Source organism: Meles meles, chromosome 1 (genome assembly GCF_922984935.1).
Source record: "Meles meles chromosome 1, mMelMel3.1 paternal haplotype, whole genome shotgun sequence".
NCBI classification, from domain to species: domain Eukaryota; kingdom Metazoa; phylum Chordata; class Mammalia; order Carnivora; family Mustelidae; genus Meles; species Meles meles.
In genome coordinates this window covers 30,761,734-30,789,307 of record NC_060066.1, presented here as the reverse complement: position 1 = coordinate 30,789,307, position 27,574 = coordinate 30,761,734, and the positions used below count along the sequence as shown (strand labels likewise).

The 27,574-nt window shown below is 39.8% G+C and overlaps 1 protein-coding gene across 1 annotated transcript in view; it reads right to left on the bottom strand.

The window, feature by feature from the left end:
- Nucleotides 1-1,257: 1,257 nt before the first annotated feature.
- RSPO2 (R-spondin 2) overlaps nucleotides 1,258-27,574 on the bottom strand; it is a 158,047-nt gene continuing 131,730 nt past the window's right edge. Inside the window, exon 6 of the mRNA XM_045998210.1 lies at nucleotides 1,258-3,127. Coding sequence (XP_045854166.1) covers nucleotides 3,012-3,127 — 116 coding nt within the window. The 3' untranslated portion in view covers nucleotides 1,258-3,011. The remainder of the gene's footprint in view (nucleotides 3,128-27,574) is intronic.

Below are 27,574 nucleotides of genomic sequence, written 5' to 3'. Positions count from 1 at the left end.
CACTTGAGGCTAAATTCTAACTTTTCTCCAAATGTTTCTAGCAAAAGATGAAAATTTCGTGTACACAGTGATTGCTATTTGCATCTTAAAAAACAGAGACATTCATAAAATTGGCTTTTCCTAAGTGCTAATCTGTCAAACTTTTGTGATGAGGACATTTTATAGTACATATTTGAAAATTGCTAAGAGAATACTATTAACTATAGTCCCTATTCTGTACCTTGCCTTCTCCATGATATATTTATTGTATAACTAAGTTTGTACCTTTTGACCACCTGCACCCATTTTCCCAACCCACACTTTCCCAACCCACAACCAACACACTCAATTGACAAAGTTGTGACCCCATCACTCACTTCTACAGATGCTAATCTCCCTGAAAATATTGGGGGAAAACCAGTTTCATATATTCTTTATTTATATACACCAGATCGTTTTTGTATTATCCTGAAGCTATAAATTATACTGCAGTATGTGTGTGTCTCTGTTATGTATTTGCTTATAACTGGGAGGCTTAGAAATCAAGCTGCTATAAGTCAATTCCCACAAAAATAAAAATTGGGGCAAATAATGTCCAGGCATCAAGTAATAGATTGAAGGGAACTGATGTTTCCATCAATATATTGTTTTGTTAACAAGAAAGGAAGATCTTCTAAATAATTTAAATGTTAAGAACAGAGGCAATTAATAACAGGTTATTTACATGGCAATTTAATATATATCCTGTGCTGACCATACTTTACACATTTTACCTAATTTAATCCTTAAAACAGCCTTACAAGTAGACAGTACTGTTACCTCTATTTCACAGAGGAGGAACAGAGCCCTAGAGAGAGAATTTGTCCCAGGCTACTCTGGAACACAGGCAGTGTGGCTCTCAAGCCTCTATTCCTGGGTCCCCTGGGTGGTTCACATGAGTGTCGGGCTCTTGATTTTTGTTCAGGTCACGATCTCAGGGTCATAGGATCGAACCCTGCATTAGACTCGGTGCTCATCATGGAGCCTGCTTGAGATTTTCTCTCTTCCTCTGCCCCTCCCCTGGCTTGGACATGCCCTCTCTCAAAACAATCTAAAAAAAAATTTAAAAAAGCCTAACCACGCCACTCTAGTGTAATTTATACCTAGCTCATTCCTAGATATATTCACTAACATTGGTAAAAATTTTCTGCCTTGTTTAAAGGATTATTTAGGGGTAGAGTTGTTAAAATATTGCTTTTCCCCCCTAAATGTACCTCTAAAGAAAACTTCCACAACGAATAATTTTGAAGTTTTTAATGCACGAAAAGAACATCTCAGAAACAGAACAGGTATTGACTTATTAACGATGAAGCACTATATAAAGGAGCCCCCTCCCCACTTAGTAAATAGGAATATAGTGTAAATAGACATGAAAGGAGGTGAACACTTTAGGATTAAATGCAAACCCTAAAGTTGTATACAACATTCATATATGGCTTATTATTTCATAGCAATAATCTCATAACGATGTATATGACATTTATATGTACTGGTAGGATGCTTTTGACTCAAAAGTTAAAACAAAATACTGGAGAGGTAGTTTTGCCAATGCAAGGTGATTAAAAAAAAAAAAAGGCTTTACCTTGCTTTTCTTCCTTAAATATCCATAACCATTTCCCTTTGTTCTAATTTTCTTCTGGATTAGCCAGGAAGATAATGATGCTTTTAGAAGAAGCCAATTCAAAACCCTCTAAGAATGGATTCCCCCAACTCCACAATGATGTTTTTGAAACAACTGCTCTGAAATTCCCCGGGGTGGGTGGTGGTGGGGCGGGTTCTCCATAGTGTTCTTCTGTCTTAGAAAGCATATGGATTCTGGCTCCAAGGAGACCTGTTAAGGTCCGACCAGGAGTTACAGGGACTCATCCTGTTTTCTCCTCAAATTCTGTGCGTGGTCTCATGATGGTAATTTCTATAGTGACCCAAGAGTATTGGTAGGTACCCTGTCTTGGTAAGTCAGGAATGGCTTTAAATAAATATAAATGCATATGTATATATATACTGAAGCTTGAAACAAAAGTTTGAAAAATTCTCTAGCTAGCCAGTAGAACAGCATGAGTACTAGAAGGGACTGCACATCATTCCTCAGTTGTGTTTCATAAAGGCATCACATCTTAGGCTTAAAGAGAGCTTTAGCTTCTGTCTATAACCTGCTGCTTTATCTGCAGGAGACGACATGAAGTGGGGAATGTCTACAGATATACAAATTCTTTCACACTGGTCATTTGAGCCTATGTACAAACTAGCTTATCCTATTCTTACAATGAGAAATAAGCCTGAAAAAAAAAAGTCAAGGGTCAACAAAACATCAGTCAATTCTCAAACCTAGAATAGCCATTTACTAGACAATGGTTAGGTTTCTATTATTGTTTCTAGTGGTTCCTAGAAACAATCTGACATAATATTAATCAGGTATGACTTGTTACACTTCAGAAAGCATAAATATACAGTAAGGAAAAGGTTCCTATGTAGCCCCACAGAGTTATGTACAAGTTGGAGCTGCTGTGAAGCTGAGCAGGAACTCCTGGAACACCCCCCACACCCCCCGCCCCAGCTCTAAGCAGATCTCTGCACACAGTTATCCTTGCGAATGCACAACGTGAGAAATCAAGGTCACCAGTGAAAATAGCTCTTGGCCAGCTGAGGGTCTTCTTTCCCATAAATATGCACAAGTCTGGGCTCCAAGGGTGGTCCGTGTCCTCACAAGTCTTGTCCCTTCGTGGTGCCATGATCTCTCAGTGCACGTGGAGCCGAGGCACGTGCTGGACCCCTAACTCCTGCTTCCGGTGATTCAGGTCGGGAGCTCCTGCCTTCAGAGTCTCCGGATGCAAATCAAAGCATAAATAACAGAGACCACGCTCGTGGCTCCTCCGTTCACAACGCTACTGGGAACAGATACTGGTCAAAGCAGCACAAAAGCTGCATGCCAGGGTCCATGAGTGGAGAGGAGTTTTGTACCCCCTCCCCCAAATCTACCCTACATGTCTTTTATTTTACTGGTTAGCCCTGTCTGTAGCTAGGAAGACGCTGTGTTGCTCCTGGGCTCTTTCTATCAGCTTCCTCTTCTTTTTCTTGTTCTTCATCTCCTTTGCCTTTGGGGTTCTCTTTCCTACACCAGGGGAAAGAGAAAGAAATGAAGACATGTCAGAAACGGCACTTTCTCTAGGAAAGAAAACACAAAACATTGAGAGTTTTACACAAAGTCCATCTGGAAAACATCACCTATGGAAAAAGCAGCCTCAAAGAGAAAATTGTTCACATTAATTTTGACGGAATAATAATAATTTACTCAATTGGCTATGCTGTCTAAAACAGACTGATCTTCCTGTTACAGGGAACTGGCATATTTAAAAATCTCCCAGTGGCCTGATCAGTCTTGCAAATATCATCCTGCCACAAAAATTCCATTTATCCCCTCCGACTTTTAACAATGCTACCCTTTACTAGACATCTTTACATCTTTCTACAGCTCCACATGTCGGTGGGTCGAAAGAAAATAAGCAGCTATCTACAGTAAATATACCAGAAGTTTCCATCTCTCGGCCCCTCCTCCTCCCCAGGCGAAAGAAACGTCTTGCTTTTAACATTATTCCCTTCCCGTTCTCCAAAGGCCAGTGTATGAAATGACATAGGTGGAACTCTTCATTTTCTGTAAAAAATCATGAGGACATTGTTCATTATGTGGCTTAGGGCTTCTTATGCAAATTCCCTAGACCAGTTATTGTGAGCAAGAAAAATGCTGGTTTGTTCCTGAAGAACAGGGGAGAGGTGTCTTCCTACCAGAAGGACACACACCCACCTAGTAATCCCATTTCTCCTTTTTGCCGTTGCCACTAGGAAGCCCAGACCACTAGCTAAATAGTTGAGGTTTGTCTCCATCAGGAGTTTTTGAATAGAGTTTTCCCTTTGCCTCTGCTCTATTTCACTTTTGCATCTCCTGGTTATGGCTCACAGTTTTTACAATGTTTCAACATCTCTTTGCAAGTATATACATATAAGATCATGAGAGAAGACTAACAGGCATTTGCTTTAGGTCCATTGCCCTCTTTGGGCTCTAAACACAGAAGAACTGTGGGATTTTTTAGAACAGAAAGGAGCTCAAAGGTCACTGAAGTTTGCAGAAATTAAGTCATCAACATACACCCTCAAAACGTAAAGATTCTTACCAGACTCAAATCTAGTCTCCTACCCACCCTGCTTCCATGTTACTTGTGCAGTTCTACAAAAACTTTTCTGTGAGGTATAGCTCTTTGACACTGTAGCAATCAGTACCACAAATTGGACATTCTGTTCTAACCCATGCTTTCCCACCTTCTGAGACCATTGATTACAGGGATGTATCTGGCCAGCTTTTCATTTGAGACAATGGAGGGGGCGGGCAGCTGTGTAAGGAATGTGAAAGAAACAGACCAGAAGTTAGGGATCTAGCTCCCTGCCTTAGGAAAGCAGAGTTGTACTAGATTATAGGAGCCTGGGAGATTTCTAAACAAGGGAGGGATTTTTCATTTTGTTTGAGGATGGAAAAGAGGCATGTGGTTGGCACATAGCTGACAGTCAACAAATGTTTGCTGAGTGAAACTTTATCACAAGATAAAGAATAATTTATTTTTAATAGGACACGGCAGTAAAATAATCAGAATATGATCGTGCCCTCACATTAAATTATAAAGTTCCCCCAAGTTAATTTCTGTTTCTTATTAAATTCTGGCATTAATGTTATAACGGCATCTTGCCATCTTTAAACATAGTTAATCCTACCCAATGGAACCTTAGTTCAAACCATCATTAATCAAAGAAGCTGTAAAGTTAAAACTATTTGAGTAACATTATATCTAATGATGAGACACACCTAACGAGGGCAGAGAGATGAAACACTTAATGTAAAATTGCATATTTAAAAAGAAGGTTCAATTATAAAGTTTTTGAAGATTTCCTTAGTTCTAGATTTTCTTTAAACAACAAAAACCTTAGTTAAAATCATTGCTGACTGCATTGCAAAAATGAGCTCATGTTTAATTTGTTTAAAACCTGGAGTTTCTTTTAAAAGCGAACTGAAATTGAGTAAATGGAAAAGTAATATTGCTAGATGTTTAAATGTGTTAAGATAAAAATATACTGGGTATTTGTTCAAGAAATCTTTTCCCATTCACCACTTCAATTTTTCAAATGAAAAATTCCCTAACAGAAGATCTATGCTAAATGACTGGAAATTCTTATTTTAAGAGAGGGTCAATTTCATGCCACTTACCTAATATGTCATTCTGATGTAATTGTCAATATCAAATGGTCTTTGGGTTTGCTGGTTGATATAATATTGTGTGATAGGAAAGTTATTCAATATTTGCATAAAATAGTCCATAGTTCAGGAACACTTCTGGAAACATATAATTTTTCAAGTTGTACAATTACTCCACTGGCACTAAGTTATATGGTTCTGATTTCAACTAAAGATGTTTGGGAGACCAAATTACAACCCTAAAAATTTCCCTCAGAGGTCTCTTGTTGAAGGACATCTCTGTGCTATCAGTTCATTGCTTTGTTTTGTTTCTGGTCAGCCCCATTTCTCGTGTAGGATATACTGAAAATACTGAAGAATTAAGATGGTTAGCCAAGACTTGACCACAGATAGGCCTAAATTACCTGAAAATATTTTGTAGTCCATTGTAGGCTGTTCTGATTAAAACCCAACTCAAAGTAGTAAAAAAAATATTAAAATATAACCTAACTAAGGTATAAAAAAGGTCTTGTACATATTTTCTCCTGAACTCCACTAAGATTTCCAAACATAAGAAATCAGTAAGATTAAAGCTAACAGAAAATACATATCCCTGTTTTGATCTACATATTTGAAAATAAGTTATATTGGATATACAAGTGTGCTAATGTATGTTTCCATTTCTTTACACCTGTGGCTAGATTAGATTTGGAGAATGCCTTCTAGACTTTCAATTATGTATATTCACCCTGTAGAGGAAGCATTTAAAGGCAAGCATGATGCCAGTCACCCAAAGAGAAATTCAAGTCATGGAATTAACTTTTTTTTTTTTAGTTCATGAGCAGCAACCTGGAAAATATACTGCCCAAGATCAGCAGAAAAGGTTTGAGCCTCTAGCTATGTCCAACTCTAATGACACATTTGCATATCTTTGTCCTGAGTGCTCTAAGAATACAGTGGCCTTGACAAATCACTGCTCAGTGAGTCTCTTCAGTCCCGTTCTACAGATGCAAGAAGACTGGCTCATGTATTACAGCTGTTAAGGAAAGCAATGGGGCTTAACAGAGAAAGGCAGAAGGAAAGGGAGCCAGTAGATAAGCTTGGTCTTATACTGAGATGTTTCGTAATGTATCACACTTGTGACTCTCAGTTTTTACATTTATGGAATGAAGACACTATGATCCTCTTTCACCAGAAAGTTGTACGAAATATCACAAGCAAGACAAGATCATTCAAGTTAGAAAGATACCATCAAAACCACACTCTAACCAACATAATTAAATTGAGTTGCACACATGTGGAAATGGTCCAACAGGATAACCTATCAACTCCTCTACACAGAAAGGTGAACAGCCCCTTATGGAAATACTCCTAACCTCCAGCTGTAGATTACTGCTATTAGAATCAGAAATAAAATAGATTCTTTTCAACCATGATATCAGGCAGACTCACAAATTACATGAAGCTGTGAAAATACGAACTCCACTGCCAGGAGGCATGAATTTCATTCTTTCCTAAGCCCCAACGTCTAGGAAAGTCTTCAAAAGGTTTTTCCTCTCACTGGGTTTAGGTAAGAGTTTTTTTCATAACTGGAACAATGGTTCCGGTATATCCACGAGTAAGGCACAAAGGTTGTGTCGGATTTCCGTTGAGATTACTAAGTGCTTTGAGGAAGACTTTCGAATGGTAAATGAGAAGAAAGAAAATTGAGAAAAAATTCAGTAGCTGTGACTATGAAAAAAAAAGTCTCTTTACACACACACACACGGAAAAGTAAGTCACAATTATGACAAATATAATTTCCACTGTTAGCCCCACAACTGTGATGACAAAGGTGATCATCTGAAACCAGGACTAATTTCTATTAAATTTCAATGATAAATTTGTGATGTTAACTTGAAACCTGGGCTTCCCTGTATTTATGAAATTCACCAGGGAGATTTGGGGATCATCTCAGAAATCGAGCCATTCTTCAAAGCAGCTGAAACCGAGGGACAAAAAGTCTGACAACCACCCGGCTGGGGAACTTTGTCATGCTTCAGAGGACACACTAGAGGTAGAGGGGAGAAAGTTGCTTCCACACCTTCACAAGGACTGAGTTGTAGACAATGAATAGCAATTGAGCTATTTCTTTCTCATATGGGCAACTTGAGTCTGCCCAAGAATGAGTAGAAACAGAGATTTATTTATTTAAGAGTGATTGATGATTCTCTGGAAAAATGCCAGTTGGCTCCTAAATATTTTAAAAGCTCATATAAAAATAGACAAAAGACTTAAATATAATTCATAAGGGAAATAAAAACAACTAGTAAATATATGAAACAATCAAATCTCACAATTAAAAGTGCCAAATAAAATGAGTTGCCATTGCCAAGATTCTTAAAAGTAAAAAAGTGAGAATGTGGTGAGATAGGCATCGGGATGCATTATGAGAATATAAAATTGATACAGTCTTTCTAAAAGCCATCTGGCAATGTGTACAAAAGCATTAAAATATTCATAACTTTTCACTCCAATCTAGGAACCCATCCTAGGAAAATAATCTAAACGTGGACAGAGATTTATGCACAGAGATGTTTACTGTATAACTCTGAAAAAATTATAAATTACCAAAATGTCCTCCTACACAATTTCTCATGAGCTCTTTTTATGATTACTGAAACAGTAAGTGTCCTTTCAATTATAAAGTATTTGTATCTTAAGGACCAGGAATTACTTTTGTTCCAAAGAGAAATTACATGTCCCTAAAATTTATCATAAATAGGTATAAGGAAAAGACTGTGATACAAAATATTCCTCTTCTGGTGGTAAGCAGACTTTTGGGTGGAATGGTTGATCATAATTGGATGTAACGTATAAAAGCTTAGGAACTACTGAACTGCCTGAACACTTCTGGCATTAAGAACGGATGTTAGGGGGCGCCTGGGTGGCTCAGTGGTTAAGCCGCTGCCTTCGGCTCAGGTCATGATCTCAGGGTCCTGGGATCCAGCCCCACATCGGGCTCTCTGGTCAGCGGGGAGCCTGCTTCCTTCCCCTCTCTCTGCCTGCCTCTCTGCCTACCTGTGATCTCTCTGTGTCAAAAAAAAAAAAAAAAAAAAAAGAACGGATGTTAGTTCACAAAACTGCTTTCATCCAGAAAGGCATCCAAGTAGGCAACTATGATGAGTGTGACCAGCATCTACCACAGGATATTCTACCTAGTCTAAGAGAAAACTCTTCCCTTGTAATAGTTCCAAATAATATATTAATGGCTATTTTACATCAGCTGAGCCTCAAAGGAAAGAGTCTGAGTACCGTACACGAATAAATCTGCTCTATCTCCTTATTTATAGTACAAAGTTCTTTAATTGGTGTTTTTAGGGACATTTATCTGGCTTTTAAGAAATAACATCTTTTCCACTAAAAATATTGCGGGGAGATAGGTCTTTAGAAAGGACTGGTAAATCCTTCTATGACCGTTTCCTGACTGTGATCAAATTGTGATTGGTCTTTGAGAACAAAATAATCTAGAGACAAACCAACAAATTTTTGAAGTGTTGAAAAATAAGAACCATATACTGAGGAGAGTTTACCGGGCCACCTTGAACTTTAAGTCATAATGGGGAAGTCTTCCAAGTGGCCACTTAGTCATTTCATCCTTATAAAAGAACATGTGCTTCAAAAATTTACACATAACCTGCACATAGCCTAGTAAGCAGAACTACTTGCGAGTTATTCGTGGGGAGTGACAACATCCAAAATAAAAAACAGTTGACAAAATGGGACTTCTCTAAATATACAAACATGAAAATCATTTAGAAATCCCATGTAAATTTAGGATCATTTGTAAAGAACTAATTCAATAAGCCAATTATGACTGTGCATTACTGTTCTAATTGTAAAAGTCTGCCACGTTTGTACTGTAAAAAGAATAGTATGAAATGGCTTTTGTTGGTCTGTAGAACCTCTCCACTCTTCCTCTAGAAGGTATTTTATTAGGCATGAAGTTCATCTGTTTTGTTGAAATGAAGCTCCATTTGGATTTTAAGCCTTGTTTCATGTTCAGTATTATGAAATTGAATGAAAAGTTAATCCTAAAGCTCACTTGAACTTTTACAAATAAGGATTCCTGTACATAGTAATTCAAAATTTCCCCATTTTATAGCTCTGAAGACAAAATCTTCGGATACAGACTTCTAAAGGGGCAATAAGACATTCCCAACACCCTACAAACTCATTTGAAGTGGCAAGGACTACAGAAAAGGAATATGAATGAGATTTGGGTTTCTTCCACATAACTTGGATCATTCTATTTCAGTTCTTAGATATCTGGTATCTCAAAAAAAAGGAAAAATCAGTTCAGAGCCAAGATTCTGTGGAGTTTAAGATAGATGAGAAAAAACAAACAAGGAAAGGCGGTTTTAAAACCACCTACCTACAGTTCTTTTCATAATAACTGACTTCACTGCAGGGCAGTTTCAAGGCAGCAGAGACACATTATACTCCACAACTTCACTTGTGTGAGAAACTGAACATATAACACGACCACAAGGGGGCAATAACTCACTTTTACTCTACGAATCTCTGGTGTAAAAAGGGAGCAGGGGAGCTCTGGAGCTCTCACTTCTTTAATACTGTCTTTTAACCCCAGTTAGAGGCCTTATTTCTTTTTCCTTAAAAGCCAAAGGTAAGCTCTACAGTGGACTACAGAACAGATAGCAAAGTCCAAATGCAGCACGATGAAAAGTAACAATTGCTCTGCTGTTAAAGATGCCAGGGTCTGGGGAGTAAATAAGAGAAGAAAAGTCAATGCATCTTGCTTTTCAAATAGTGATTTAGGGAAAAAGCATTCTTCACACATCCAGGTTGCCATTTTATGGGGAAGTGAATATAAACTACTGGCCGAGAACAAGATCCTCTTCTTGGATCTCTTATTGGTAAGAAGAGGGCTGTCAAACTAAAAATAATCATTATCTTCTGGGTCGGGGGAGAGCCCACAGACCCAGGATCAGGTGGTTGTGTTGGGGAGGGTGCAGAGACAAAGCGTATGGTAGGTATTTACTACCCCTGTTTTAGTCTAACTCTCCAGAATGGTGAAGATGTGAAAGGAGGCACAAAAAACCTAGAGCATCCCACCCACGTTCCTACAGCTTCCTAGCAGCTGAGCTGGATGGACAAGCAGGTTCCGAGGTCTCTTTTTCTTACATATTTTTAAAGCTTTAAATGTCACTGGATCAGGACACAGTTATTTTTCAAGAGAGGCAGAAAAGTATTAGAAGACAACTAATCTTTCTCTGAGCCTCGTCATAACTGAAAACCTTTATGAATTGCATCAATATCATCTGTAACATAAGACTTTCCATAAATGTACACAGCATCAATTCAACACTTTTTCTCTTAACAAGGTGCCATCTAGAAGTTTCCTAGGTAGGGTAGTTGATTTGGTGGGCATTCCTAATATGTACCATGCATTGTAAGAGCTTCACATACCTTCTTCGTTAGCTGAATATTGTGAAAAAATTCAGTACTCAAACCATTCTGCTGGAATGTTTCATAGCTACCTACCCTAAACTTACTCAAAATTTGCAGAAAACAATGAAGCTCATTTGGCACTCTTCAGTGACAAAACATCCAGTTGTGCAGAGAAAATGATACAACTGATTTCATTCGATTAGGACCAACGGGAAAACCAGAGAAGAATTTCAAGTTCCTCCATAGCTGACTTCATACTATATCAGAAGATACCTTTTAAGATAATTCCATTAGAGTAAGAGGATTTAATACCCTCTTCTTGGTCTTCAATCAATAACCATTAAATAAAAAAGAAGCTCAAGCTATTATATCTAGGACTAGCATGATATGGCAAGCATTTATTTAATTTGGATTCCACACAATTTCTGTGGAACTTAAAGACATACTTACAAGTGAAATGAATTAGTGATTTCTATATATTAGGTAAATCCGAGAACCAACTATCAGTCCAAGCCACTCACCTAAGTCGCAAGCCTCACATGAAGACAGCCAGCATGGGATAACTTAGAGAAATGCACGTTCCGTGGGGGATGGTAAGTGCCTCCCTTCCTCTGTCCCTCAGCACTTCAGACCTCCTTCATCAAAACATGTGTTACCGTCTTTTTTTTTTTTTTTTTTTTTTTTTTTGCAAATCATGGCTACTATGCAAATAACTATACTTTCATGCCTGGTTAAACTCTGGGTCTTTCTAAAAATCAAGTTGCAGATATTCATTTCAAGCTTAACTGAAAGAGGAATTGGAGCAGATAAATGGGCTCCATCTAAACACTGAACGTGGTGACGAGCCAAACCCACCTGGACTTTATCATCCATCACAGAATGAACTCGCTTGCTTTTCCTGGATTCCATCCACATGGCTTCGGTCCTCAACTCCAGCTTACACGCGGTCTGTGAAGGTAACCCTGGCCCCTGAGTAAACCCTGTGACCTTTCTCTCAGCTTACCTCTCTATCAGAACCGCCTCCGTCTCTTGGCTTGATTGTACATTCCCCAGACAGGGATTCAACATGCCTTGCCACAGAGTCATGGAAGCCTGGCCAGCCCACAGGACGGATCACTCCCCAGCTAGACCTGGAGAGGGGGTGAGGGGTGGGGCTATGTGACACTAGACCGAGCAGTCATCTAGGAGACATGGTGAGGAACATCGCTTTGGTTGTCAGCTCTAGATTCAAAGCAGAGCTCTTCCTCTCAGAAGTTAGTGATCTTGGATGAGTTACTTTTCTCAGGCTTGGTTTACTCATTTCTAAACAGCTAATATCAAAGTTACCATCTGTGAGGGGCCAAAAAAAAAAGTGTATCCATTTCCAGATACTATACCTGACGCATGAATGCTAATTATAGCACCAGAAGGTGCCTCACGTGTATTATTTCTAATCCTTATGACAGCCTGCAAGGTAGGCATTATTTCCATTTTACCAACAAGGAAATAAGTTTAGAGAAGTTAATAGCTCAAAATCACATAGCTCGGCAATGATTCAAACCAACATCTGGCAGGTTCTAAAACCTGTACTCTTTCCACTACACTCTTTGGATCCCTTGTGCCCAGCAAAAGGTCTTTGATCTTATAATCATTTAAATAGCTGCTGAACAAACAAATTAATAAGTAAATACCAGGCTGAAGAAAAGGCATCAACCTTCCCAACCAGTCCCCAGCGTTCCCTTGGGCCACATTAAGTTTCCCAATGGGCCTGGCCTACGATGTATATTTCTCATATTAATTATTCCCTGGAGCTAAGGCATTCAAAGCCTCAGTTTCCTGAGGTCAAGCAACCATTTAGCATTCCCAGCTCAGTATCAACAGTGTGCCCATGGCAAAGCCCGAGGGAAGAAAACAGAGGATGTTTCTCTTTCAGCTGGGACTTGGAAGTTTAGACCTGTGGTTCCAAAAGCCAGTTCATGGGCCAGACATAGAATCCTCCAGGGAGGGTTTTTTTGTTGTTGTTGTTTGTTTTTAAATATAGCTTCCCTAGTCATACCCGGACTCCTGAGTGAAACGTTCAGGATGGAAAACCCAGAACTGTTGTTAGGCAGCAGAGGTGACTGAGCACGGAATTAAGATTATATGCAGTCTAGAGCATCAAACTCTGCAGAAAAACACCTGGGCAGGGAAGAGGACCAACACTGGAAGAGGACGTGAGAGCACTTCAAAAATAAATGGCCACTTCCTTCCACATCAAGCTGGCCCCATGTCAAGAGGAAGGCAGGTACCCATACCCCAGAAAAGGCGCCCTTATCTTTACGCTCGAGCGAAGGCGTACATCACTCATGTTCCTGCAGACCCATTTCTTCTGAGGTTATAGTCCAGAAACTTACTTTATTCTACTGAATGGCTCAATTCATTCAATTAACAAGATTCTATTCTGAAAGACCAACTAGTGAAGTTTACAGAAATTCTAAAGAGTTGGACAAAAAAAGAAAAAAATTGTGATTGAAAAAAAGTTACCTTTGTCAAGTGGGGGTTTCTTCCAAACTAGGGTATACAGGTGGCACTTCAAACATTGGGAAGAGAAAAGTGCCCCTCAGAGCAGGTGACACAAGTATTATGTCAAATATTTAATACCAGAGGGATAACAATATTAGCTGTATAACAGGAAGGAGGCATATTCCAAGTCTTTTTTTTTTTTTTTCTTTTCAGAAAGGTACTCTGAGTTTCTTCCAAACTATTAAATCATCATCAACATGACATGGTGTAGGCTCTGTGCCAGGCACTAAGTGTTTTACGTATAATTCATTTCATACTAAAGATGCTCCTTTGAAATAGTTCAGTCCTACTTTGCAGAAAAGAAAACTAAAGATCATAGAGGTAAGGTAACCCAAGATGAGAGAGTCCGTATATGGCAGAGTTCCGACTTGGACTCGGGTAGTCTGGTCCCTAAACTTACCATCCTGCCCATCACGCCATTATCTCTCTCATCACTTCTGTGGTATAAATGTGATGTCCCGTGAGGGAGAAGTTCAGTGTTCCAACACTCTTCCCTCTAATCAGAGACTCCCACACACCCTATGAACAGGTCACTAACAGGGAAATGGCTGGACCATTAAAGTCATAAAATGAAGGCTGGGCCCATCATTGTTTGATACAAGACCAGGATGATAAAGGGCATTTTTTTCTCTGTTATTTTTGCAGGACACAGAAAGCAAACCAGTATTTGCCAAAATGAATAGCGTCTGTCTACAAGCAAAGGCTAAACAAATGGTATAGTCACTATAGAACCCTTGTCAACCACCCAAGGAGCAGCCATGGAGCTCAACTAGAGGGAAAATCCTAGACAAGGAACTCTAACATGTTCAACACACCTAATGATTATTAGACACATCACATTTCTAAGGTTTCACGAAGTCTAAGACCTTGCTGAGTTATCTTGAATCCTTATATCTTTATCTCTGATTGCCAGATATTAAGAGAGCAGACATGGGTAATTATTTTTATAAACATCCTAATGTTTAAAAAAAATGGTATTTTACTCTCCAGGAAAAAGTATTTTGACTGTGATGTATATAATACAAACTAAAAGCAAAAGAAGCTACTGCTCGTGTCCACACACATATCGACCCAATAACCATCTGCAGTATTTCCCGAAGTGTTGCCTTCTATCACTCTATTCAAATCACTTTTATTGAACTGAGGAGTCAGAGGAAAATATGAGAAACCAAAAGTTTACAATTAACATGAAAAATGTAAGACCTAGTGGAAAAAATTTTTAAAGATTTATTTATTTATCTGAGTGGGGCACAGAGAGAGACAGAGAGAGAGAGAGAAAGAATGGGAGAGAGTGGGGGACAGTCTTAAGTAGACTTGGAACCGGGCTCGATCTCATGACCCTGAGATCACTGCCAGAGCCGAAACCCAGAATCCAATGCTCTTTAACTAACTGTACCACCCAGGCACCCCAAAACATTTTTAAATGAATCATCACTGAATCAGAGATCCAAAAAGAGATCTACATTCCAAACTTCTATACTTGTAGTAAGGATATCATCTGGAGCTCCACCATAAAAACCATATAAAGAATATCAGTGAGCAATTATGTTGAAAAGGACAACTTAGTCATCATCTTAGCTGGGCAGCAGGCTCAGAACCTCTGCTGAAACATGAGCTGAACCCATCAGTGCAGCTGAGTTTAAAATGACCATTAAAGGTTGAGGGGCACCTGGGTGGCTCAGTTAGGCATCAGACTCTTGATTTCAGCTCAGGTCATGATCACTGGGTCCTGGGATCGAGCTCCACCTTGGGCTCCACACTCAACATGGAGTCTGCTGGAGATTGCTCCCTCTCCCTCTGCCCTCCCCCTGCTCTTTCTTCTTTCTTTCTCTGAATAAAAATAAAAATCTTTTTAAAAAAATGCCTGTTGATGGTTGAAAGTCAGGGACACTGGAACTAGAGTAGGGTGGGCAGAGCAGTGCACATTTACTATACTCAGATACCACATCCTACCTGGCTTTCAGTAATTTGAGCCAGCATCACCAGATGAGAGGAATACAGTGAAAATGTTTAAAAAGGGGGGGTGGGGGTGGGGAGGCAGGTGACTTTGAGAAAAGACTAGGACAAAAAGATGCCAAGGCTCACAGAGCACATAAAAAATCTTTTAAAAAACGGAACTGCATTCGATCTTTCACTGTGTTGCTTATCAAAATTTGATGAAACCACAGCTACGAAGCTATAACATCATTGTAATAACTCCTTTATTAGGAAAGTCAGAGACTGAGTTACCCAAAACAGATGGAAAAAAAGCTTTCCTGCTTTACCATTTTCAAAGATTCGGTAACCAGTTTTCTGACAGCAGTTCATAAAGAACTCAGAAGATAAGGAAGGAAAAAAATTTCTGGGAATTGCTTCCAATTCAGTATATAATCCTAATATAAAACTGAAAAAAATGTACAAGTGATAAATGTTAAGGGCTAATGCTTATATTTTGATAGACATCACTTCATTAAAAAGTATTTTGGGGCGCCTGGGTGGCTCAGTGGGTTAAAGCCTCTGCCTTTGGCTCGGGTCATGATTCCAGGGTCCTGGGATCACGCCCCACATCTGGCTCTCTGCTCAGCAGGGAACCTGTTTCTCTCTCTCTCTCTCTTGGCCTGCCTCTCTGCCTACTTGTGATCTCTGTCTGTCAAATGAATAAATAAATCTTTAAAGAAAAAAAAAGTATTTTAATGGCGATTCACAGACCTGTACCCCTGGGGCTAATAGTACATTATTATATGTTAATAAAAAATAAAAAAAAAATTAAAAAAGTATTTAAACTGCTTTCAATAAGCATTTTCTAAGTCTTTCTATAGAAAAACTCTAAACCCCACCAAAATAATGCCCAGGGCTCATCACTTAAATGTTTTATTAAAAGATAAATTCAGTGTAGCATAAATCAAATATTTCTTTGAAAGACAACTACAGCCATATTTTAATGAACCTTCAATTTAATCTTAAATTCTAGGTCACTGGCAGTTTCAACAGCAATGAAATAGTCTGTCCTAAACATAACTGTGCACAGTTTCTCTGAGGCTTGTCTGTGTGTGTATTCATAAGCACCAGTGTATCTAAAACATATCCCTCCACAAACTACACCTAGATATACTGGTTGAGAAGACTGTTTATTTACCCTTAAATATGTATGTGTACCTCTCAGAACATAAAATTACATTTTTAAGATTTTTAAGATTATAACCAAATTAAATATGAGATTAAAAATTCTGGGGAATTACAAATTGCAAACTCAAAAAAAGTAGCAACATTTCTATGGTAAAAGGTTACGGCTTGGAGTCATAACTAATCAGCATTCTTTTTCTGGCTCTGATAAAAAAATATTTTGCACTGAACAGCAAATTCTTCTAAGGGTCCAGTTTTTATGCCATAGAATACAGAAAAATAATTCCTATTAATTAAGGACAGAGCATGACTTAAGATCTCTTTCCCAGTTCCTATAAGTACAAACAAATAAACAAAAAAATGGAAAGAATCAAAAGTCTTATATGACAGGGGGGAGGGAGAAATCATTTTTATCGCTTCCATTCAACTCAAATACAAATTGGTCTAGGAGATCATTTCGCAAGTATCTCATTTAGATATCAATCCCTAAGGTCATCCAAATGACAGGTAAGCATTTTATTCATGATAGGATAGGATTTTCAAAGCCTTACCATGACACTACTTGTTAAAACTTAAAAGCTGATACAAAGATAACTTTGTCATAGATCCTATTCTAAGGATTTCCACTGTGGAAATACCAGAGACTAATCATAAAGAGTTTCCGAAAACATAATCCTCTAGGGGAAGTCTGCAATGGAGCTCTTACAAAAACAACACAGCAACATTGGGATCATATGCCATTTTGTTCTAAGCCTTAAAGTTAACGTAAGAGACAGTCTATGACTATAGTTAATATTGCACCGAATGCTGGAAATTTGCTAAGAGACTTCAGGTGCTCATCGTACATACAGAAAGCACAGGAGTGGTCAGAGTGGGCATCCTCTCAACTCAACAACCATATGTCCTTGGTGACTGCTGCAGGGGTCTGCAGAAGCTGCTGGGGACTGTAGGAGCAAGACTGGGTTCCGAGGCTAGGGACCAACGCAAGGGGCAGTGGTGGCCAGAACCGGTGACATGTATGCATGTGGCTGCTGGGAACCAGCAGCAGGTGTCTGCTTAGTGGCAGAGGCCAGTTGCGAACACACACACGTTAGTGGGAGCCTGGCCAAGCAGCGAAAGCTAAGACCAACTGCAGATGCCCTGGAAGCTTTGGGAGCCCCAGCTGTCAGTGTTTGCTGCTGTGACTGCTGGTTCTGGTGCACAGCAGTAGAGGCCAGTGTCAAGAGTCAATCTGGGGGGGAGGGGGGTACACAGCTGGGGGAGCAAGCTGCAGGTGAGCTAGTGGTACAGGCCGGTGATAGGAGTGAGGGCCAGATCTGGGTCCACAGGCTGATGCAAGGGCCCTAGCTATCTGCAACCTTCCTGAGGCTGAATGGTCCCTCCAGGGTGCGCACATGGCAGTGGAGGCCAGTGACAGGGTCAGGCTGGAGACAAGCAGGGATGCAGCTAGAGGTGCTAGCTGCAAATGAACCCAGTGGGGCAGACCGATGACAGGAGACAGGGCCAGATCGGGGCCCACAAACAGCTGGGCTGGGCGGGCCTTGGCCATGGGTGTACACATGGCAACAGAGGCTGGCGATGGGCATCCGCCCAGCAGCATTGAAGCACACAGGTAGCATGGAGGGGTTAGCCCCAAGAGCCCACACAGCAGTGAGGGTCCCCTGGGGATGTTCTAAGCTGCTGTCTTGTCCTCACATAACTTCAGGAGCTTGGAATCCCTTTCTGTGTGGGCCCTGGGCTTTGGGCAAGGGCGGAGGCAGGGAGTGGGTAGGGACTCCGGCAACTGGTATCAGCAAACACCAATACCTGTGGGGCAAAAACTGGCAAAATTTGTGGGGGGGTCTTGGTGATCCTTGGTTTCCTCAGTGGTGAAAGCTTCTAGTATCATCTGCCAAGTGGGTCCCTGGGAAGTCTGGATCCTCCCCCTGTGTGGCTGACCCTGGTAGCCCCTGCTTTTCTGTCTTGTTCCTAACCATCTTTATAATCTCAGCTTTGCTCGGCTCTGGGTGGGGTGATGAAAGCGACTCCTTCATGCAGTGCTCCGAAAGGCTGGGGCAGCTGAGAGGGGAACTCTTCTTAGCTGGTTCTTCTCTCGTGGCTCTGAGCAATGCGGTCATGGGGCATGGAATGCTAAGAGCAAAATGAAATTACTTCCTTCCCCTTTTGGTCATTTACTCTCAAGTAAATGAGAGTATTTTGTTGTTTTGTTTTGTTGTATGAGGTTGCTGAAGTTTCTTAAGTGGGCTCAAGAGCTCTCCCAGAGCTGTTTCTATTTACAGCTCCTTATAGAGAACTTAGGACTGGAGTCTCCTTCTCTGCCATCTTGACGATGCCACCAATAAGGTCTATTTTATAAACTGGGTGGTGGGTCCAGGAATTTTTCTTCTATCCTTGTTTTTTAAACTGTACATATAAATTATATGTACTTCTTGGCAGCTGTGATATTTAAAAAATACAAAATCACTATAAAATGTTAAAAAAAACACAACTCCTAGATAATCTCAGGAAACAAACTGAGTGTTGCTGAAGTGGAGGGGTGTGGGAGGGTTGGAGTGACTGGTGATGGACACTGGGGAGGGTATGTGCTATGGTGAGTGCTGTGATTGTGTAAGACTGATGATTCAGAGACCTGTACTCCTGAAACAAATAATACATGTTAATTTTTTTAAAAAGCCCTAGAATTAACCATTGTTAACCAAGACATACCTACGTGTGTAGGCACTCATGTGTATGGTTTAAACAAAAACATTTCCATCAGGGGCGCCTGGGTGACTCAGTGGGTTAAACCCTCTGCCTTCGGCTCAGGTCATGATCTCAGAGTCCTGGGATCGAGTCCCGCATCAGGCTCTCTGCTCAGCAGAGAGCCTGCTTCCCTCTCTCTCTCTCTCTGCCTGCCTCTCTGCCTACTTGTGATCTCTGTCTGTCAAATAAATAAAATCTTAAAAAAAATCTGGAGTAAAATTTTTTGCATGTAATTATAGCAAATAATGCAAGAGTGGCAATTCAGGTAGCCTAGTGCATCAGTAAATATAACTTGGCTGGGTTACAAGATTATCTAGTTACAACCTTCATTTTTCAAAAGGTAGATGCTAGTTCACTCTCCCCCCACCCCTCTTTTTGACACCAAAATTGTTAAGTCAGCTTGATTTTTATTTTTGTCCTTTGGTGGTAAAGTACTTTCCTATAGATGTTTGTGGAATTTTCTCGTTATCCCTTTTATTCAAATGTTTTTGCCAAGCTGAGATGATCATCTCTGGCACTATAAACCTGGCTCTTCATTTTACAACTGAAACGTTTTATTGTTAATTTCTATCAACTTTCCCACCATTATTTTCATCAACTTATCTTTGTCTCCTAAAATGTTATTAGTTTCTCGAGATTTTCCTTGGTATCATTATTCTATTTTCCAAATGATCAATGCTGGACTGGGCGTTCCCCAGTGAACACTGTAATGGGCTGTTCTAGGCTTAGCTTACCATCAGTCCCTCATCTCGCCTGACCTCACTTTTCATGGGATCTCATTGTCCCTTGATCTCAAGCCCATGCCCTACTGCTTTCTAACCTAATTTATGAAGAGGTCTTCCTGCATCCTACTGAGGACAAACTTCTTTCCTAAATTTTCTGTCTGTTCTTATGCAGAAATATCAGGAACTGGAATTTTTCAGTGTTTGGATGATTTTCCTTCCTTCTAAAATAATTATTCCATTAATTCCTTTTTTCCCCCCCTCAAAAAAGGGAAAGTCTACTCAGAACCAGGAGTTAAATTGTGAGGGCTGCCTTAGGGCCCTGTCTCTGTGCCTCTGGGTGTTGATTAAATTCCATTTTCCTCCCAACTTATCAATAGCATTTGATTTGCCCATTCCCCAACCCACCATGTTTAGAAAACTCTTCTCCGTTGTGACATGCTCAACTAGCATGGAACCTTCTCTTACCTACTGTCTGGATTTCTAACATGCTGGAGGGAAATACGTTCACTTATAATCTTTAACAGTCATTCCCATCAGGGTTCTTTCCATCATCCCCCCAGCTTAAAGCATGTAAAGGAACCACACTTTCTGGGACACAATGTGCCTCCTACTTCTTACACATTTATTTTCTGGGAGTTGATGAATATTTGTAGGAAGATGTAAGAGAGAGGCTTTAGGGAGAAAGATGTAAGAAAGAGGAGTCTGGCTTCATGGATGGTTTACCCTCATCTTTAGGAGCACCAGCCCCGAAGCCAGACAGTCTGGATCAAATTCTGGCTTTATGACTGAACTTGCTCAAATCACAGAGCTAATATGGGTCATCTCTGTGCCTCTGCTTCCTCATCTGGAAATCCGGAATAACAATAGTATGTAACCTATAAAATCACCACAGTCATTAAATGAGTTAATATGTTAAATACAATATCTGTACATTGTCAGCATTGACTAGTATATATAATTATCATTCTGTTGTTATAGAACAGAGGCCACGCAACAAAAGAACACCTGTCCAGTTCTCTCATTGGCAGAGAACATTCATTTCTGACCCCGGGGCCAGCTGGTTGGGAGTGGAGTCGTTTCTCGTTCTCAGGGAGACATGATCATTGGTAACATCACATAATTAACACCCGACTTAGGTTTTTCAGTCCCTTTGGTTTTTATTTCTTGGGACATACTCCTGGACTCTGGTAACAGGTGACAATGTTACCCATCCCATCCCCTAAGTATTTAGGGACAAGTCCATCTAGACACCATTCTGAGGCCATTGAACATTAATCCCAAGTACGTTCAAATACGAAAACTTAGGTTTACATGACTGAGAACAGCTCTCAAGTCCAATTCTGTTTTATTTATACCAATGCTAAGTGTCAAATTCTAAAAATCTCCTACATAATCATTTAAATGCAGATCAAAAAAAAATATCGCAATGCTGGACAGGACTCTGAGGGCTCATCTACTTCATCTATCTGCCTTAAAATCTGTCTACATCCATTTACCCTGGGCAAAGTATTTTAGAGACCCAAGAGAATACTTAAGTATTTTTAACAACTTTAAGTACCAAGGAGCTCTTAATTATTTGAACCCCAAACCCTCTTCTGCAGTTAAGTACAGTTTCTCAAAGAGAAAAAAAAATCATTGGCCACCAGGTTCCATATAATCTTTATGATCTTTTTACCTTATTAGATCATCCTTTACTATGCTATTTAAAAGTATATAGTTCACAGATGTACTGCTTAGCTGACAAAGTTTGCATAAATAATTGGCTTTATATAAACACATACTGCCTATTCTTCTTTTGAAATGTCATATTTATTTTAAACAAGAAACTAAAAATTTAGTCTTGCCAAATTATATAAATCTCTCTAGCCTAACCTTTTGATTCCCTTTACTAGAGGTACTTACATTATATAAAAGTAACAGAACCGGGAGAAATGCCATTCCACATTTTTATGCAGGGAACATTTAAAAGTGGTGAGTTCCTACCATGGATACTGTCCAACAATCGTCTTAGTTCATGAAAGCAATATAGCACAGAGGTTAAGAACATGCTCTTTGGGGACTGACAGCTCTGGACTGACTAAGCCTCTGCCACTTTGAATCCAAAGCCTCCCAGCTGGTCTCTTCTCTAAGCCTCAGTTTCTTATCTGTAATACGTGAGAAAGGGTTCCTACCACATTAAAAAAAAAAAAATGGTGTTATGATTAAACCAGAGAAGGAAGTGAAGTTCTAGCCCAGTTTATAGCACACGGTAACACTGAATGTATGTTGGCTGTATTGGTAGAAAGGATGTCGTCGTCTCACCGATGGTAACAGAAGACTATCAATGACACTGAGAGAGAAGGAACAGATCTTCTTAGCCTTCCTTAAACCAACCACATGAATCAATCTACCGGAGAGCCAAACCACAGAGGAGGTGTGACCACACGCCCCGACAATGTCCTAAGCCCGGATCCTGGCTGTGCCGTCCGAGCTCCAGCCACGACACACCGCTCCTTTTCTGACTTCAAGAGCAACTTGAAATTGCTCCTCCCGCCACTGATGAATGGTCACTGCCACTTTGGATGGGGCTGGCTTTACATCCTCTTATTTAAACAGTTTCACAAAAGTAATTTTTTGTTGTTTGGAGAGGATAAGTAACACTACAGAAGGACTCCTGTCCAACGAAGTGAGGATAACGCAACAAAAGGAAAACACGCGAAGGAAAACAAATGTGTGGAGGAGTTAAATTCACTTCAGGATGGATGTTTACCAGAAAAGAAATTACACCCACAGTCCTCTCAGTTGGGGACCCGTGGCAAGTTACATGCCCCCTGTTTAGCAGCTGAAAGCCAGCCAAATCCTGTGGCTTGGCCGCCTCACAGGCTTGAAATAGACAAACTTGCAGAACAGACCCAAGTAAGCAAATACTGTGCAAGCTGCTCTCGGCAAAGAATAGGGAGGGAGAAGACAGAAATTTTTCAATAACTATAAGCTTGAAGAGATTATGCAGATAAATGGGTTTAGCTTTGCTAAGGTAGAAAACATTCATTTAAGATTCCAAAATCTCTGAAGCACACTTAAAACCCGCACCTTCGGTCACCTCACCATGATCTAGGCTAAGTTGTAGAAAACTGTGAGTTTCATCTTTTTGATAGCTGTTTTGCTTCTTCTATTTTTTTCCCCACCTACCCAAACGGGTTTCCCACTATGAAAAGAAAGGCAAAGCAATTCTGTCTAGACTATTAACTCTTTTGAAAGAAGCTACTGGGGGGCGGGGGGGGGGGGGCTCCTGGGTGGCTCAGTGGGTTAAGCCATTGCCTTCCGCTCAGGTCATGATCTCAGGGTCCTGATATCGAGTCCCACATCAGGCTCTCTGCTTGGCGGGGAGCCTCCTTCCCCTTCTCTCTCTCTGCCTGCTTGTGATCTCTCTCTCTGTGTCAAACAAATAAATAAAGTATTTTTTAAAAAAAAAAGAAGAAAAGAAAGAAGCTATTGGGCAAAATATCTGCTGGAGAGGAAAAATGTTGCCAGTGGGGATTATAAGGCCCAATTCAGCTATAATAATATTCATAGAAAGAATCCATGCATCTTCTTTCCTATTTTGAGTATTCTGGTGATTTGGCTATTCTCTTTGGCTTGGGAACCACTTCTCTAGTACCATTAGGACTGCCTCCCCTATATTCTTTAAGTGGACTAATGTTATCAGTGTCATTATCAGTTAACATGTACCCAGGACTGTGCGTTTTGCATGGGCTGACCCATTCAGTGTTCATGACAACACTGAAGGTAAGTACTATCATTTCACAAATGGGGGAACTAAGGGTCATGAAGGTAAGGAACTGCAAAGGTCGCAAAGCTCCTAGATCAAGGAGCTAGAACGTGAACTCCAAGGCTTTTACTCTTAAACCAGTATGTTGCAGGGCCTGGTGATGTAAGAGCGTCAAGAGTTAGAAGTGAAGTAGGAGCAGGGTATAGGAAACCAAGCTTGAAAGAAGAATAAGACACAAGACGAGGCTCTCTTGGCCAGAACTCAGTCCCTCTTGCTGTAGACCTTTCCCACTGCCCCCCAGCTCTGGAGTCGCAGGGATCCCACAGCTCTGAACTTGCTGCTGCTGAACTTTGTAAGTCTGCTCAGGTATCTGACCCAGCCAATTTTCTGCATTACGCCAGGCCACCACCAGGATTTTTCAGGACAGGCAGATACATTCTGACCCAGAACACTGAATAACAAAGCAGCAGGGCACTAAAATTAGACTTGCCAATTGCAATGATTTCCAAGGATGTTGATTCATCTCTAAGTAAGTCATCTAGCTCACCATGGGTACTCAGTCAAGCCCTATTAAATGTAACAATTCTGATCCCACACTTGGAGAACCTGGATTATTGTCAGAAGGGGACATGCACGATTCCCTGGATCAACTTCAGAGCCAGGGCTAGAGGCTGGCCCCAGTACCAGACACTTGGCTTGACCACCGTGTGTCGTTTTTCATCTCATGATGGTATGATATGGTTCAAATCCGAACTGAACTAATTGACATGCTAAACTACCAAGTAGGATTTTATAATCCAATTTGTTTCTCATCATTTAGGCAGCTCTTTTAACCAAACTGTGCTAATTTGTTTCAGGACATACATAAAATCCAGCATTCCTCTACTCAGGCTGGAAACATAATAGCACTTTCCCAGTGAATAAAAAAGTTTAGATGGCACCCATAAAAACCTGTGACATGAAATTAAGCTAATTACAAGACACAAATTTAAGGTTTAAACCACTTAATAATTCTTGCACTAAAAATTGAAACCAACAATGAACAAGAGTTACTTTGTATAAACTAACTCTCTTCAAATTAGTGCTATTTCCTTTATAGTAAAAAAGAAAAGTGAATATAAAGTAGGTCTTTATTCTTCACATATCCTCCAAGTCATAGCTTTATAGTACTTATGGTTCCAAGACACCCAAAGTCTGGTAATGCCCTTGGTAATCTGAGATCTGTAGTAAACTTGTGACAGAAGCCTCCTTTATTTTCCCTTTAAACACTGTCAAAGTGCATGAATGTTATCACTCCATATTACTTTATGTGTGGATGCTTGGCACTTACAAAATTAATTGGATTATTTGTATCCCGTCGCAGAAATATTGTACTAAAAATAGAAAAGTAAAATACAATAAAATTTGCAGAAGTCCAATTACACAAAACTAGGGACTAACAACTAAGATGAAATAAGCAGTTAGCTGAAAATTTAAAGTAACCACACTCAATATGAAGGCAACATGTGCTTAAAAAAGGACTGTATCACTAAATGGTTAACCTAGAAATGTAAATAACACTTCATAAAGTTGCATATTTATTTCAAAGTAATAATAATACCAAAGTGAGGTAAAATATTCTAGTCTTGGGGCACCTGGGTGGCTCAGTCTGACTCTTGATTTCCAGTCAAGTCATGATCTCAGGGTCATGAGATGGAGCCCCACGTCAAGGTTTTGTGCTCAGGGTGGAGTCTGCTTGATATTCTCTACCTCTGCCCCTCCCTCCTCTCTCTCTCTCTCTCTCTGGTGACTAAATAAATCTTTAAAAAATTCTAGTCTTACATACTACAGAGATACTCTTCTAGAGTTGGTCTCAAAAAAAAAAAAAAAAAAAAAAAAAGAGAGAGAGAGAGGAAAACAAAAAGTCCAGGCAAGAGACCACTACATGAGTCAAGGTGGGCAAAGAGAAGGGCAGCACCAGGTAAGCAGAAGCAGCAGGCAACCAATTGTGAAGGTAGAATCAAGTGGGATCGGCAACCAAATGGCCAGGCAAGTAAGAATAGAGGATTTTGCGATGATTTGCAGGTTGTAGCTAAAATGAGCAGGGACGTGATGCCAGCCTCTGGAATAGGGCAGAGCAGGTGGGAAAGCCTGTTTGAGAAGAGAATTAGGAGTCATTTCTGGTGTCTTTAATTTGGAGGACATGCGGGAAAACCAGCTGGAAGTAGGAAGGTCGGTCAGGGGCTGGATCCTAAAGGCGGCGTGGATAGGGAGGGAAACATAATAAAGAAAAAGTAATAAGAGATCAATAAAGTTCTCCTGGAAAAGTGGTACAACTCAGGAATACTGGTGTCACCTTGAGAGAAAGAGATGTGTTCTTCCCATGAGGAAATACGAGTAGAGTAGGTACAGTGTCTGAAGATAAACAGGCAGGAAGAAAGGTGAGGCAGTCACCTCAGCTGTAAGCCACAAGGAGACTGTTCTTCTGGGAAGAACAGTCAAGGTTAGGGATACCAACTGTGCCAAATGAGAGAGAGGTAACGGGATCCTGAAGCGAGGCTGGGGAATTAGCCACAATTGTGAGGACACCTGTCCCCACAGTCTGTGATTTCCTCAACCTGAGAGGGAAGCAGGCTGGAGATGAGGGGCTGAGTTCAGCCTCTCTTCCAAAGCCTGTGTATGTCGTTCAGTCAGAGAAAGACAAATAGCCATGAAGCAACCGCCTCATGAACACGGCCTAATGGCGTCTTCACTTAGACGTACACGCAGTTCTGAGCTGACGCAGAGTTTATACGAACCATGTCACTATCAATATGAAAAATCAAACAGCATAGCTTTTCCCGTATTACAACCTACTCCATACACATGTTGGGCCTCCTATAAAAGTAAATATAGGCTCACATAAAATAATCAAATTTTGAAAAGCACTGGTCAAAGAAATTGCATATATACTTATATGAAATATACATGTATTTAACTTATTCATTCTCTTTCATTTAGTTCCATGCTCATAAAAATGCTGTTCTCAAATTTATCACCCATGTAAAAGATATATATTTATGTAAAAAATTTAAGTACTACCACATTAACAACTCTTTAAGAAAATGTTGAATCCCATGAACAGCTTTCTGGAGGAACACATATGCCAAGTTTTACCTCAAAGGGATGTTTTAAATTCGTTTTCATAAAACATTTTTTCAAAAAAAAAAAAAAAAGCTAACTTGTCCTTAATTCTATTTGTCTTAGCTGGCGCCACTCAAGACTCAGAAAGCTTAGAACAGAAGCTAAAACTATCATTGTACAATGCAACAGGTTATAAATTCAGTATTTTTAGTGCAACTTTGTACTCATTTCAATCCATCTAAAAATTAAAGACCTTATACTTGGACCTGATAATGTAGTCGTAAGTATCCAACCGTGATAGTTTCAAAACTCTTTGCCATTGTGAAATTCTTGGACCATCATCTTAAAAAATAAAATTACCGCATAATTTTTTATATTCCTTTTTTCTAAGCTTTTAAAGTAATTCACATACTCTTTGCCTATCACAAACAAAGGTTACAAAGACATTTCAGAAAAGAGGAAAGGACACTGGCAAAGAAATGGAAGGGGGAACCCCTCATTAATAAACAAGTAAACATAACTGAAAACAGATGAAATATTTTTAAAAACATAATAAAATTATGCTTTAAAATATAAAACATAGTCCTGGAAAGGTGTGGTAAGGCTGAGACACTTTGCTGATACCAAAGGACATATACTAGTCCTTTGGAAAGCCATTTGGCAATGTAACTTTTGGCCAAAAAATTCTTGGTTTCTTATACAGTAATTCTACTCAATCTATCCTGAGAAAATAATCCAAAATACAGATTATAATTATAATGATAATCACAAAAATATTTTCTTACAAAATAACTTCAGAATTTTTTCCTTATTATACTACACAAAATTTTCAAGTACAAAGGAAGCATATTTTCATATATCCAGATTCATGGAATATATCCATTCATTCAGATACCAACTACCTACTTCTATGGAAGGAACTATTAAACC